Raw genomic sequence first — 15,922 nt, forward strand, 5'->3', positions numbered from 1 at the left:
TAGCTGTAGAGGTGTTTGCTATCCTGGCCTCAAGCTTTGGCCTCCTGGTTGCAATATTTGCCCCAAAATGCTACATTATTTTGTTTAAACCTGAAAAGAATGCAAAAAAGGCCTTGTTGGGAAGATCAGCAAAGTAAAATAATACATTAAAAGTTTAACTTCAATTTTAATTTCAAAATATGTTAATATCTCTGGTATTAGTTTAGAATGTTTCTTTTTGTTTAATTGATGGAAAAAACATTAATTTAAATGCCAATGTTTGGTTGAAATGTAAAGACTACTGTACTGAAATTATTACTGTATATTGTGATCATGTTAAGAAAAAGTTGACATTAAATTTTATGAAATTCAGTTTGTTTTTGTATACCACTCTTCACGGATTACAAGCTCAGAACATTTGTACTAGTTTACAACTATAATGCAAAAACCAAAATAATTAAACTGCCTATCATTTACATAAGTGAACACACAGTAAAACAGGTCAAATTTCAACTTGAATAACATTAATATTTTACAGTAACTGAGATATGACAACTTAACTGGATTCCATGAGAAAGTGTAAACCCTTGGGGTGTCCAGGGTCTTTTTTATAAGATAAAGTTTCAGTTCTGGAGACCTAGGCTGGCCGGTCTCTAGTGTTGAGCAGCAAATTTTGCTAAAATATTTTTGCAGCAAATATGCTATGTTTGCTAGTGACCTTTTTGCCAAAAATTTACAGTGCAGCCAGCTTAGCCCAGCTCTCCATAATGCTTTGACATCAAAGAACTTTAGCAGCCAGTGTTCTATGGGACAGTTCCCATTCCCTTAATTGAGTATTTAATGCTGATGCTAGTAGTGGGCTAAAAACTACGAGAAAGTTTGCTTGAAGGTGTTCAGACACTCATTCTTTAGTCATCTAAAGTAAGGATATAATTATTGTCACGCACACAGCCCCTAGCTACACAGTTTTTGTGTATGTGTTGCTCATTTGCCGAAAAGCCTTTCTATATAGTTTGCATGACCTTTTACAATTCACGCCTTTGGTGTGTGCTCCTTTAGTGACTTTACTCATTTTGTCCCCTAAGGTGCTGCTTTGAACTGCTTTAGTTTTCTGTATTTAATCTACCGCCAATGCAGTGCCAACCCCTGTGTCAGCTTCAGCTGCTGCGTGATCTGGCAGAAATGGAACCAATTTGTCATTTAAATCTGGGGCATGCACCCATTTATCCCTTTGGGCTTTATTAGAAATTGCCATGTATAGCCATTTGAGTTCATTAGTAGACATTTCAAACAATTAATGGCAATCCCCTTGTTCTTTTATCTTTTTCTCGTCATGACATCATGACATCTATTAATTTCACTATTCCGACACCTATATTCTGGATCCAGAGTCCATAGTCTCTGTCTCAGTACCGCCTTATTTTCTTTGACAAGACATTCCTTTAAATAACACCATTTATCCCAGTTAAAACTGCCATCCACTGGAAAATGAGTATCTTGTTCATGGCCCTTTGTAGTGATTTTATTCCAGTTTTGCATTTGCTTATTTGTACTTTTTCTGTAGTTTACCAAACATATACAACGCTGGACTAACTTTTAAAAAGCATAGCATACAGCCTCATTACCCATTTTTACCAAGCTTAGTTTTACTAATATCTTTGCTTCAGAGAACTATCTTCAGCTGGCTCTGAGGTTAGGGATCTGCACTGGCAATCGGAAGGTTGCAGGTTTGAATCCTATAAAAGCCAAAAGAGACTCTGCTCTGTTAGGCCCTTGTGCAATGCCCTTAACCTGCAATTGCTGAGTGCTTTGAGTAGTGAGAAAAGCGCTATATAAATGCAAAGAATTATTATTGTTATTTTTACTTTACATTATTCCTGTGTTGGCTGGGATTGGCTCCAGCAGTCCCCCGTGACCCTGTGTTTGGATTCAGCGGGTTGGAAAATGGATGGCTGGATGGATTAGGACTGTCAGTCATCAGCACTCTCTCATTAAGCAGCAGAGAGGGGAAGAAGGAAATTTGAACAAAACAAAAGGTTTTTCCACACATTACCTTTAAACACTGATGTATTCTACCTTCTTTCCCCAAGTCAGGCCAGGACCAGGTCTGAGTCTACCAGACTGGAATCCCACGGTTGCCACCAAATGAAGGGGTTCAGTAAGAATTTGCCTAAATAAAATAAATCACAGACACTTTTATTTTTTAGCTGTCCAAAGCAAGGATATCTTTATTGTCACACACATACAGATCCTACCTGTATGGTTGATATGTGTGTGTCGCTCATTTGCAGACACGCCTTTTTATACAATTTTCATGACCTTTAGCAATTAACACCTTTGGTTAATATGTATCTTATAAATGCTGACTCTTTAAACAAACAACCCAGTTTATCAGAATAAACATATCTTTGACATAATCTCGAACCCATTTCGGATTGTGCTTGTCATACCCAGTGAGCCTAACACAAGCTGAAGTTTGTTTCATTTCCTCCTATTTAGACTTAACTAATTAAGTATAAAGATGACATGTAAAATAAAATAAAACACATAAAATTCATAAAGCAAGTTTCCCCATTAGTTTAAGTATCTTAACTAGCTATTAATTTTTACTATACTTACCATGCTGAGCTTTGCCAGCTTAATGATTATGCAAACCATGTTAGGTATGCTTTTCCCGAAATATTACATGGACAATATATTACATTTCTATCAGTGATTACATCATTTATATAAAGAATCCACTTTATATTTTTATTGTTTGTGCATTTGGCAGCATTGGCAGTGAATGAGCAAAAGCATCAGTGGAAAATACAAACAAACTACATTTCAATTTGAGAACGGAGGTGGGGGCTCTTGCAGCAATAGATAAATTTGCTCAAAGCTTTGTTCTCCTGATTTTTGTGCTAAGCTTTAGTGTAATAGATAAGGCTCTTAAGGCTTTTATTTGAGCCTATGAGCAATTCATGTACTGTTTGTAATTTGCTGGAATGTTATTTTTCCTGCCATTCAGAGTTCTGTTTATTATATTCAACTACAATGAATTTATCAGTCTTGTTCTGGCAATAATTTACACACAGTTGCTCATATTAGGGTATTAACTGTCTTCAAAGTGGTATATTGACTTTCAAACAAGAAGTTGGGGTCTAGGGGGTAGGGTTCTGGGGCTCCTGGATTTTCACAATATTGCCTTGAACCGCCAGGTGTGGTTACATATCCATCTCCTTTGTGCCATGCTGTGGCTTTGGTCAACAAAGGACTCTGTTTACTGTTTTAATTTGTAGTGTTATATGATTGGCAGAGTATCTGTGGTGGTTGATGGAGCATTTGCTGTCTGGGGAGGAATATTATGGGTTGTGGGAACATCTGTGGATGGGTTCCTGAGTCGCGAAAATGTTGTACTAATGCTGCATTCTGTTTACCATGAAAGTGAAATGTCAAAACTGGGAATGACGTCACACCTAAGCTAAATGTGTACCAGTAAAACATTCAGAAAACCAGTATGGACGTCTTCAGGAAAACCTTTGTTTGTGTTTTTTTTTTCTGAATAAATACCAGTTATGAAATGCATTATGTGGTATTCTGTGCATGTAAACACAGTAGCAATATGTCCAAAGATAGAGGTTGGAAGGTTCTATGTGTACAAATGATTTAATGAGACACAAATAGACAGAAGTACTAATAAACAGTATAAAACAATAGCTTCCACTAAAGTTTGCAGTGTATGTTGCCATTGTGGATTGACGTCATTATCTTAAGTTAGACAAACTCAGACTTCACCACCATGCCAAAGTTTCTGAATAGAAAATCTGACTTGAAGGGGCTTTCCAGTTGAAAATTTTTACTTGGAACTTGGAAATTCCAACTTCTTTCTTTCTTTTTACTTATCTTGATTAAGATGAAGGTTAACATTGTTTCTTGAAAGAGTAGGGCCATGAACTCTGCTCCTCATCGCATGAGTGTACTAGACATTCACCACAGACGTTGTATAGATATTTACCTAATTCAGGAATCTCATTTACTGGCCGCTATTGTTCACTATCATATTGTAACATCTTCATCAGCTTTTTCCAAAAAATGTACTGTGGTCATTTTATTCTAGAGAAGCTTCTCAGATCAATATTATCAAAACAGGTAATGATGAAATCAGCTGGTTCTGTTATGTCTTAGCTGATATGGAGAACATTAAACTGGCGATAATAACATCATATGCTTATACTCCTTACTGTTTTCCTTGTCTAGCCAGTGAACTTCTTAATTTTCATGGCTATGTTTTATGAGTTGGAATTGATGCTAATGCAATAATTAATCCACTATTAGACAAAGCCCCTCCTCCTCTCCTTTCGTCTACTTCTTTATGTAAACTTTGTGCCCACCTTAACTTAGTTGAGGGTTTTTGCTCATCAAATCCATCAGTAAAAGAGTTCTATTTTTTTCTTCTTACCATAAAACACAATCTAACTTCTATTATATACTATTTTCCTCCTCTCCAGCCCCATTAGTTTAAATGTGTATTTTTTCATTGTGTCTTTCAGATAAACAGGTCTCCTTTATGCAGCTGTGCCAACTTTGTTTCTCTTTATGTTCTTCATACATCTCTTTTAAAAATCAAGCCATTTTGTAAGCAGCTTGGAAACAAACTAAACAAATTTCTAGATTTTAACCAGGGACCTATAGATGATCCAGTACAGGCTGGAAGGCAGTTAAAGGATTTATCCAGGACTTCACTATTGCATTCTCATCTCACCAGTCCTGTGTTAAATGTCAGAAAGTCTCTGATTTAGAATCTAGACTTTTGGTATTTGAAGGATGTGTCCACTTGTTCTTGGTAAGGATAACTAGAGATTGTTAGCGTGTGTGAACTGAGCTCAATGCCCTCTTGAGTGCAGAGTTTCTAATTTACCGCACTAGCTCCAATTATTATATATTGGGTACTAAGCCCAGTAAATTACTTGCACTAAGACTAAAAAAGTGTGACACATTTGCCACAGTCCCTTCTATTAGGACTAACTGATCCTCATATCTTAGATAATTAATTTCATGATTATTTTAGAAATTTCTTTTCTGTAGTCCATAACCTCTGTCTTCCTGACTTAAAAGCGTTTCTTGACAAGATCCCTTATCCATGCCTCACAGATGCAGATGTATCTTTCTTGAACAGATCCATTACTTTTGCTGGATTACATGGCTGCATGTAAGGCTCTGGATTTGGATGGGTTTCTATCTGAGGTAACTACATTCTTATGGAAGTAATTATCTGCACCCCTTTAAAGCATGATCAATGAGTCAACCTCATCAGGTCATCTAAATTCAAGGGTTAATATGGCTCTCATTACATTAGCATTAAAACATGGTAAGAATCCTACATTATGTCAAAGTTTCAGTCACCTCTCACCTGTCAGTCACAGAAAGTTATTCACAAATTCGTTCACAGATAATCAATTGCTCTAGAGATAATCAATGGGTACAAAAAGCAGTATATAAAAAGTTTGTGACTATTTTCAGCGCTTGAGCTGTCTCCTTCCAGTTCTTCATAAACACCCTCCTTATTAATTACTGAATTCCTCAAATGTATTAATTTCAGATATAGCTTAGAGACACAACTGTAACTAGGAAATCTTAGAGACTAATAAGCAGCCTCAAGTATATTTCAAAGGCATGAAGTGATGTAATCCTATCACGAAGCATAAAGTGCAGCAATGGGACATACTCACTAAACAACATCTCTGGAGATGAAATCATTTGGTATAAAAGTACAAATATCAAAACTCTTCTTAGGTTTGTACTCTGCAGCAATGAAATATACTTTGTGGATACCTATTTTGCTAGCTGTCGCTTCTCCAGTACCTGCTCCAAAGGACTCCCTGTGTGATATTCAGGGAAAATTTACTTTTAATGCTTTGTATAAATCTGGAGATATTGTACTGGGAGGCATATTTATTGCTCACTTAAGAGCCATACCTCCAGATATGTCTTTTAGATCTAAACCTGAACAGTGGAAATGTGAGGGGTGAGTTAACAAATGCATTCACATTGTAGCAAATATGGTTAAAAACTGAGATGATTTACTTTACATTATATGGTGTATATATAAATGTGTTCAAATTTTAACAATTAAGGTATAAAACTGAAACAATTTACTTTGCATTTTATATACACATACATATACTACTAATGAGTTAATCGTATTAACCTATTTTGATTAAACAGTATTTTACTCTCTTATTATTCTTGTTGTTTCATTTATTATCATCAGGGACTGATTAATTGCCCATACAAACAAAGAGTAATGAAAAGGCATCAACAGAATGTTCATGTATTTTATATATATATATGTATAAAACTGTTTTATGTGTTTTTTTTCTTTATATTTAATTAATTAGAAATTCTAAATAAAACCTTGTTGGTAATAAGATTTGTAACAAAGTTCCTAGTATATATATATATATATATATATATATATATATATATATTTTTTTTTTTTTTACATTAGCGATGATTTTACCTAACATAAAATCTGAATTCATTTTGCAATGTACAAATGTTTCAGCTTCAAGATTACTACAAACTAAATCGAATCTGTATAAATGAAACATTTATTTCATGCTAGCTGAATCAAATGAAGGCAGTTTAAGCAAAGTTTTGAACCAATTCAAGCAAAAAATAGTAACGTGTGTTGAATGGATATTTTTTAAAAACATTTTCTGTATGTTCCTATGATGAAATGATGTCTCATCCAGGGTCTCGCTTGCCCCCATGTTTACAGTCAAAATTATTGCCATGTTGTATTTATCTTTCCAAACAGCTTTGATCTCTCATTCTTTCAAAGAATGGAAGCAATGATTTTTGCCATTGAAGAAATCAACAAGGATGAAACTCTTTTGCCAAACCTCACTCTCGGCTATCGAATCCTTGACAATTGCTTGAATCTACAAATGTCTCTGAGGGCAGCACTGAAGCACATTGGTGGTTTGGAAGATTCTGCGTCTGATTACTCCTGCCAAGGTCTCCCACCTGTTGTTGCGATAATTGGAGACCCCGTATCCTCACATTCTGTTGCTATATCAAGGGTTCTGGGGTTGTTTGGAATTCCTTTGGTAATGTATCTCAGTTCTTTCTTAATACTGTCTCATAGGATACATCCAGTAAAATTATTCAGTTGTTATGCTATTTATGCTGCATTAGTCAACAGTTAAGCTAGTTATCTGTCCTCTCCGAGAAATACATTTTTGCAACTAAATTTTTTATCTTTTCTTTCTTATATTCATGATGATACTGTGCAATTTCAACTTTGCAGCGGTTTCAAAATTAGTTTAGGATTGTATCCTGTTGTAGATAATTTTCAGTTGCTATTTTTACACCTCTTTACCTGCATTATTTTCACTTCTTGATACATAGCATTTTTAGACTTTTTCTTAACAAACTGTAAAATCAGACTACTTGACTTCCCATACAGAATTCTAAGATGAATTTTACAGATTTATTCAATGCATAAAGAAATTCTGCATGTATATCTAGCCACCCATTTCTTGAGCATCCATGTCTTTTCAAGAGTCACAGAGCACTGCAGTTTACCTTGGCATCGCCATGTACAAGGCAGGGACCTTGGCAGGATGAGGCACTGGTGTGTAACAGGGCACACTCACTCAGATCAAAGAATATTTGTTTATGTTATAAGCCTTCTGTTCATTTTCTTTAGACAGTTTGTTCAACTGTTAAAATACATATTATTGCAAACTGAGGTTTATTGTTATTTAGTGCAATAATTGAAAGTTTGTTGTGGAAATGAAATGGTGTAGATATTGAACATGAAACGATTAAATATCAATGGTGTTTGCATACATTTTTAACTTAAAACATATAGTACTATATGTATCTTATTTTTAGGTGAGTTATAGTGCTTCATGCTCATGCTTGAGCAACAAACAAGAGTACCCATCATTCTTTCGGACAATACCAAGTGATATCTTTCAGGTCAAAGTGATGGTTGAGATTATCAAGCATTTCAGATGGACCTGGGTGGGGGCTGTGGGAAGTGATGATGATTATGGACGTTATGCCCTCTTGAGCTTTAATGAAGAGGTCAATAAATTTGGATGTATTGCTTTCTCAAGAACATTCACAGCCAATGAAAGAGAAAAAATGTTACAGATCATCCACATCTTAAAACTATCTACAGCAAAAATTATTGTTTTGTTTATGCAAAAATCAGAAGCAACTCTGTTCATAAATGAAATTGTTTCCCAAAACATTACTGGAAAACAATGGATAGGAAGTGATTCTTTAAGTGGTTTTCCAGGTTTTGCCAGAAACGAGAACTTCAGGTTTTTTGGTGGAACAATAGGAATCAATGCAAAAAGGGGGCTGATTCCAGGGTTTGAAAAGCACCTTCTTCAAATTCAACCCAGTATGGATGGCAATAATAACCTTTTAGCCCAATTCTGGGAAACAATGTTTGGATGCACGTTTACAGAAAACAATACCACGTATACATCATCCAAAGTATGTACAGGAAAAGAGGACATTCTAAACACAAAAACTGCATACAGTGATGTGTCAGAACTAAGAACAACGTATAATGCCTACAAAGCAGTGTATACCTTAGCCTATGCTCTTCATAATTTAATATTTTGTGAAAGTGGAAAAGGACCATTTGAAAATAAAGCTTGTGCAGACATCAAAAAATTGCAGCCATGGCAGGTAAAGCATTTTTTTCAGCTAAAAAACAAGTGTCTGTTACACTTTAGAAAATTTTTACTCCAGTATCATGTTCCTGGTATAACGATGTGTTTATGTGTACCATAAAGAAATTTCTGCATACTCAGTGAACAGAAGTATGTTCATTTATTTAGAATCTGAATGTGCTCTCAGAACTGTGAGGCACTTTATTTAACAAGTAGAATTTCTTTAACATTTTTAAAATAAATGTCTTTCTTTGTTTAAAATTTTGTATTCATTGACACATTTAAAGCCTGTATATTTTACGACAGCTTCTGCACTACCTGAAGACGGTCAGCTTCGTGACTAAATCTGGAGACAGAGTGGCATTTGATAAGAATGGAGATGCGCTTCCAATGTATGACATTTTGAACTGGCAGCGTGCTGATGATGGTGGTAGTGTGGTTACTAAAGTGGTTGGTTTGTTTGACGGATCCTCCACAATAGGGAATGAACTTGCACTTAATGAAGATATGATATTTTGGAATTTTAATCATGGAAAGGTTAGGATTTTTTTTCTCTTCATTACGATAATGCACCATATTAAGTGAAAAAATACTTTCTGTCAATATATGTCATTAACAACTAATTTTGTTCAACGTACAATATGTACAATATATAAGTGTGTGTCTGTGTGAGACAGGGAGAAAGAATTTTTAGGACAAACTTACCAGTTCAAGTTTTCTTCAGACTGTAGGAAATAAATATTAATGATATCACTCCTTATTTTAAAAGTAATCCTTTTATATTTAAGTTGGAAATGTGATATCTCATTTAAGTTCAATATGCAGTATTTATAAATATTTAATATGTAATTTATGATCATCAGAGGACAAGGATTAATTCAGAGTTTTTTAGTTCTTTAAAATGGAAATTCCAAAACTCTCACCCCAAAACGACTTTGTGCTTTTTGTGTTATGACAGTTGAATATAATGTCATAGTTTTGCGATTTACTTCTTAACAAAGTATATGCATGCAGTGTATTGAGTTATACACTTTTCTAAGTATAATAACACATGATATACAGTAAATTATTTGATCATACCTGAATGCAACACAAATACAACAGTGCTTTAGATTCCAATCACTGATGTTTTCAGTATTCCACACACGTACAGGAGAGCCATGCAGAGCAGTCATAATGCCATTACTCATTATTCATGACTTTGACTGTGTCTCAGGTGCCCGAGTCAGTCTGCAGTAGAAGTTGTCCACCAGGCACAAGAAAGGCAACCCGTAAAGGAGAGCCAGTTTGCTGTTTTGACTGCATTCCCTGTGCAGATGGTGAAATCAGCAGTCAAGTAGGTAAGCATCAAATAAACACAGAATTGATCAGTTCTTTAACCTGAAAAATTAGCATCTTAAATCTATATCCAAATATTCATATGTTTATAATTGGATGTCTCCTTCAGACCTGTATGACAAATAAGAAATCAAGCAAAATACCATTATGTATCACACAGTAAAACTGAATACTAATGACACAGTTCTTGCACTTTATTATTTGTTATGGTGCTTTCAAAGTAGAGAGCGCACATTCTTCTTGTATTCATGGGGGTTTGCTCTGCTGATTCTGTTTCCCCAAGGGTAAAGGCCAACAGATTTAAGAACTCTTATTTCTAGAGCTATAAGCACTTTGAATTCTGTCACTTGTAGAGATGCTTCCGAATTCTGATTTTGTTTTCTTTATTGTGTGCTGTTGAAGGTAATTATTTTTCTTGTACTAATCTTCATTGTGTATACTTAGTTTTCAGTTGTTGCATCTTTGCTTTTTTTCTTGTTTCTGTGTATGCCTTATATTTGCACTTTTCTGCTGCAAACAAATTTTCCTCTAGGAATAAAAAAATCTACCTAACCTAATCTAACATAAGCTAGAGCAGGTAGTATGGAGTAATGGATTAGGGTGTTTAACTTTGAAGCAAAATCCTCATCTTACTGTGTGAGCCTAAGTAAGTTACTTCATATGAAAGTGCACCAACCACAAAAAAAAGCTTATATGTAATTATGTTATGGCCTGATTCTGTAAATTATCTTAAGGCATCTTAAAATAAGCAATAATCATAACAGATCTAATTAGATACAGTCTCATCATGTTTTCATTGCAGCGATTCTGTTTATTCATAGTTGTATTATTTTAAATTTTTAATCCGCTTACTTTACCATGGAAAGCTGAGACCAAACACAACAGCATTGAATGCAAGGCAGAAACATGATGATACACAACCAACTATATATACCAATCAAATCAACCTGTAGGAGAAAATTGGAGTCCACAGATAAACAACAACCACAACATTTATTTCTATAGCACATTTTCATATAAAACACATAACTGAAACTGCTCTACAAAAAGCTAAAGAGAAAAACTAATAAATAAGTGAAGTATCAAAAGTAATAAGAATAATCGATATGCACTTACATAAAAGATCAACAAGTTCTTTACTATGGATTAATTGCTTACCATATATACTCGCATAAAAGTCAGGGTCTTGAAACCCAAAAAATTGATCATAAAATCAGACCCCGAGTTATACGCCCATTCAAAAATGTGACACTTAATTTTTTTTGATATCTTCTTGCTTCCTCCAAACTCACACCAGTTTCTCAGACACATTGAATTTTGTTGCAGCAGCGCAGTTTCTTTCGCCACTTCAATGACTTTTAATTTAAAACCAGTTTCATATTTTCTTCTGATTGAACGCTCCATCATAGATAATTGATGCTCTTACGATGAAGATGTATGAGGGTGTAAGATACAAAACAACACAAAGCAGTGCAAACGTCATTTCGGAATATGCACAATACATAGAAAAATAGGCCGTGTGCTCCATGGTTACTCTCTCAGGTGGACGTTAGCATATCATAATCTCGGACCAAATAGTGAGTTTTCCATATTCGACTTCTATGACCAACATTATAAAATACTGGAAATTATACAGTAAAATCAAGCCCCGACTTATCCGTGGGAGAACTTAAACGCAAGTATATGCGGTAATTACAAAGTCTCTTATATTGTAACAATAAGTTCAATTCTATGGTGAAATGGCCAGAGAGGACAGAAAATTGTAAACTCCAGCCAGTGGGATGCTGCAGAAGATAAATCTATAATGGATTTCAAGGCCAACACATCACACAGTCTTCAACGGGTATTCTACCTAACGGAAATGTACTTAAGTTGTTCCTTATTATTTTTAAGCTTTGCTCCAGGAGATTCAGTGTAGTGGGATGCCTGGAGTATTCAAACTCTTCCAACATCACAGATGGCTGCAGAATACATTGAGCAGAAAAAAACTGAGAAAATTAGAGGTTAATAATGATTGAAAATTTCTGAAGTATATGTTATGGCAATACACATATAATCTATTGAATGTGGCACTAAAAAGCAGCTATGAAAAGACAAAAAGCAGTTTTTTTTTTAATATTTCATGGTAGGAAGCACCCATAAACACAAGGGGAATGTGAGAACTCTCTTCAGATGTTGACTTGGCTAGAATTTGATTCCAGAACTATGGAGTCATAAAGGAACAGTGCTAACATCATGTGAAGTAGAAGCTTGTGCCTTTTAATCATTATTTTCAGTTTCTTCTTACCACCCACACTTTAAATTAGAAAAAGGCCTTGTGATAAAACTTAGGAGGAAGTTGTTTTTGTTTATCATTTGATTTTACAATGGTGTTTTGCATCCTTATTTTTTTAGTGGTCTATGTCTTTAAAAATTATTGTTAAACATGTGAAATGAGTAATACTGAACTTTGCAGAGCAGGAATTCAAAGATTTCTGTTAATTTCAAATTTAAGTCCATTGAGTTCCAAAATTCTAGAAAGAACATATGCATATGAACGTATGCGTCACCATCTGTGATGAAACATTAGCTGTAATTCAACCTAAGTACGGAGAAATGAGAAGGACTTCGTGATGGCTGATTGAAGCAATTGCTACAACTTAATAGCATTGCTATAAAATGCAATGTATGAAAGTAATATGAGAATAGTCAAATGCATTATTATGTTATGCAGTATTAAAATAAAGACTGCTCAATCTTGAGTTAAGTATGGAGGCTGATAGGGCTCCTCTAATATTAGTAGGTAGGTCATTTCAGATTTTGGGTGCCCTATAACTAAAAGCTTCTTTCTTCTAATGTGCGGTCTGTGACTACTCTAAAGACCAATCTACAGCCTTCCAAGAAATTTTCCTCTAGCACTATTCTCCTTGTTGGCTCTCTCTACATATTGCTCAACATCAATCTTTCACCAACCAAGTATAAACAAGATGCTACAAAAACAAAACATTATTATTATTATTAGTATTATTATTATTACATAAGAAATTTATCAGAAATACAACACTATCCAAAAAGTTGGCGATGGTTCAGCGTACTAAATGTATTGATCTCTATATTAATAAATATCTACTGTCTTAGAAACTCATTTTAAAATGTTACTTATAAAGTGTATTTGATTTTTTTTCTAATTTCCAGAATGTCTTTTTCCTGATATCTTACGGTAGGTGAGTTACTTAGTCTTCCAAGTTAGCAAGATAAGATAATGTGCTGGCAACACAGTATAAGATGTTGCACTCCATGCCAATGCCTTAATGACTAGCTTGCTCTGAGTGTCATTGATTGTTCATATACTTATAAAATGTTTTTGCTTTTCTACTGATCAAGTTACTAACTGAAGAGTCATTGTCACAAATCAGTCTATGTAATGATTGAATTAACTGTGGAATTCCTTTATTTTAGACTCAATTCAGTGCCTCACATGTTCTTCTGAGTTCTGGTCAAACTATGGAAGAAATGAGTGTGTGCCAAGAGAAACTGAATTTCTGTCATTTGAAGAAGCAATGGGAATAACATTAACAGCAACGGCTTTGCTTGGAGCCTCCATTTCAGTTGCTGTTTTTGCAATTTTCCTGTGTTTTCGGAATACCCCAGTTGTAAAAGCCAATAATTCCGAACTGAGTTTTCTTCTCCTACTCTCTTTAACTTTGTGTTTCCTTTGTTCACTGTGTTTCATTGGAAAACCCACTGATGTAACCTGCATGCTGAGACATGTGATGTTTGGCATCAGTTTTGTTTTGTGTATTTCTTGTATTCTGGTCAAAACTATTGTTGTGATAATGGCATTTAAAGCCACACTGCCTGGTAACAATATGATGAAATGGTTTGGAGTTTCAAAGCAGAGAAGCACAGTCTTACTTTTCACACTGCTTCAGGCTCTAATTTGCTTAATATGGCTGATTACTTCTCCACCAGCCCCTTCCAAAAACACAAAATATCAAAATTTGAAAATTATTTTGGAGTGTGATGTTGGATCGGTTGCAGGTTTTGCTTGTCTTCTTGGATACATTGGATTTTTAGCCTGTCTCTGTTTTCTGTTAGCTTTCCTGGCCAGAAATTTGCCAGACACTTTTAATGAAGCCAAATTCATCACATTCAGCATGCTGATCTTCTGTGCTGTGTGGATCACATTCATACCTGCTTATATCAGCTCTCCTGGAAAATACACAGTGGCTGTAGAGGTGTTTGCTATTCTGGCCTCAAGCTTTGGCCTTCTGGTTGCGATATTTGCTCCAAAATGTTACATTATTTTGTTTAAACCTGAACAGAATACAAAGAAGGCCTTGATGGGTAGGTCTGTAAAATAAATATTATATTAATATTTTAATTTCATATGATTCATATTTGGCAATGTCTGCCTTGATTAATAAAGATGCTTTCATTCTATGTAATGTTGAAGAGAGTCTACCTTGCACCTGCTGCTGCCATGATTAGCTCTGGCCACCATTTATGAAGTAGGTTGTAAAAATGTATCTATCCATATTAATCATGCTTTATCTCACAATATCTGACTGAAATGCACAGACTATTCTAATGATGTTTTCAATGACCTGAATTATTACTCGCTTGTTCTTCTTTCTTTCCAATGTGTATATATACTGTATATTTTCTTGTTAATTCACATCTGCACAGTGTCCCAGATGTGAGTTAGTGTGTGGCTGGCTTTGTCTGCTATAGGTTGGTTGGTTTCATTACTGTCTTGTGTCCAGTAATACCAGTACAGGCTTCTAACACTGGCTGGAGTTAGCAAACAAAATAATGGGGAGCGGAGAGCAATAATCTATGTCTACATATGTTACACAAAACACATACAATAAACAGATATTTAATATTACATAACCAAACAGACAATACTTTACCAATGAATTAGTTTTTATTGTATTTTTTATTATTTAAATATAGGATAGTTAATGCGAATGATTAATGTATCCAACTAAACTTGTGTAATTGCAATGTGATTACGCATTGTTAACTTACAGTATATTTACTGTACTGCCTGACATGTTCAAATATACTTAGGTGCAAACTACAATGAGAAATATGCACTGTGCTATGATGACACTCCTGTTGTGTAATAAGCACATGGTATCACTTCAAAATCACACTGTGCTTAGTGAGACATAACTGTTAAAGCACACCAGAATTACGTAGGCGTAAAGTAAAGTGTAAAAGTTTCATGTTTTCACCAATACTTACGTTGTTCAATTGGTAACAAAAACTAAATTATCTTGTAATAGCACAGTTTCTTTCCAGGTTCTTAAATATTACACTTCCAAGTGTTTTGTGGAACGCTTTATTAAATTAAAGCCTAAATTAATAACAAATAGCTGTCTCCAATACCTTTAACAAGAGCAGAAACAATACTGACATTTTCATGCATGCTTTCAAATCCACAGTGATGGTAGATAAATATGCAAACATAAATTAATGTCCACTTTATTTTAACATATGCATACAGCAATATGAGAAAAATGTTGTAATGAACCGCACTGTGTAGATAAAACCCATCCATCTTCCAAACCCACTTCATCCTGAGCAGGGTCATGGAGAAAGCTGAGCTTCTCCCAGCAAGCACAGGAGCAATCCCTGGATGGGGGACCAGGCCATTACAGTGTAGAAGAAACATGTTTACCAATTGTTTAACACAAACATTTTTCAGAAATAAAAAAAAACAATAAATAAAAACTAACAGAATGTCTTCTGAGCATTCACTTAAGAGTGGCTTTATTAATTTTACATGTAGAGAAACTAAACTGTATTTAAGTCTGTGCTAAGTTAAATCAACATTAAAATCCTATATTAAATAAATAATGATCTCCAACTTTTTTTCTGGTACAGCATTCCAATTCTATTGCCTCCAGCTTTAGTCAATTGAAGTAATATAAGGT

The 15,922-nt window shown here is 34.7% G+C and overlaps 1 protein-coding gene across 1 annotated transcript in view; it reads left to right on the plus strand.

Annotated features, from left to right (window-relative positions):
- The window catches only part of LOC114645347 (extracellular calcium-sensing receptor-like), a 24,425-nt gene extending 9,849 nt beyond the window's left edge, over nucleotides 1–14,576 (plus strand). Inside the window, exons 5-6 of the mRNA XM_051922515.1 lie at nucleotides 9,877–10,000; nucleotides 13,437–14,576. Coding sequence (XP_051778475.1) covers nucleotides 9,877–10,000; nucleotides 13,437–14,341 — 1,029 coding nt within the window. The 3' untranslated portion in view covers nucleotides 14,342–14,576. The remainder of the gene's footprint in view (nucleotides 1–9,876; nucleotides 10,001–13,436) is intronic.
- The last annotated feature ends 1,346 nt before the right edge of the window (nucleotides 14,577–15,922 follow it).

Source organism: Erpetoichthys calabaricus, chromosome 2, assembly GCF_900747795.2.
Source record: "Erpetoichthys calabaricus chromosome 2, fErpCal1.3, whole genome shotgun sequence".
Lineage (NCBI taxonomy): Eukaryota > Metazoa > Chordata > Cladistia > Polypteriformes > Polypteridae > Erpetoichthys > Erpetoichthys calabaricus.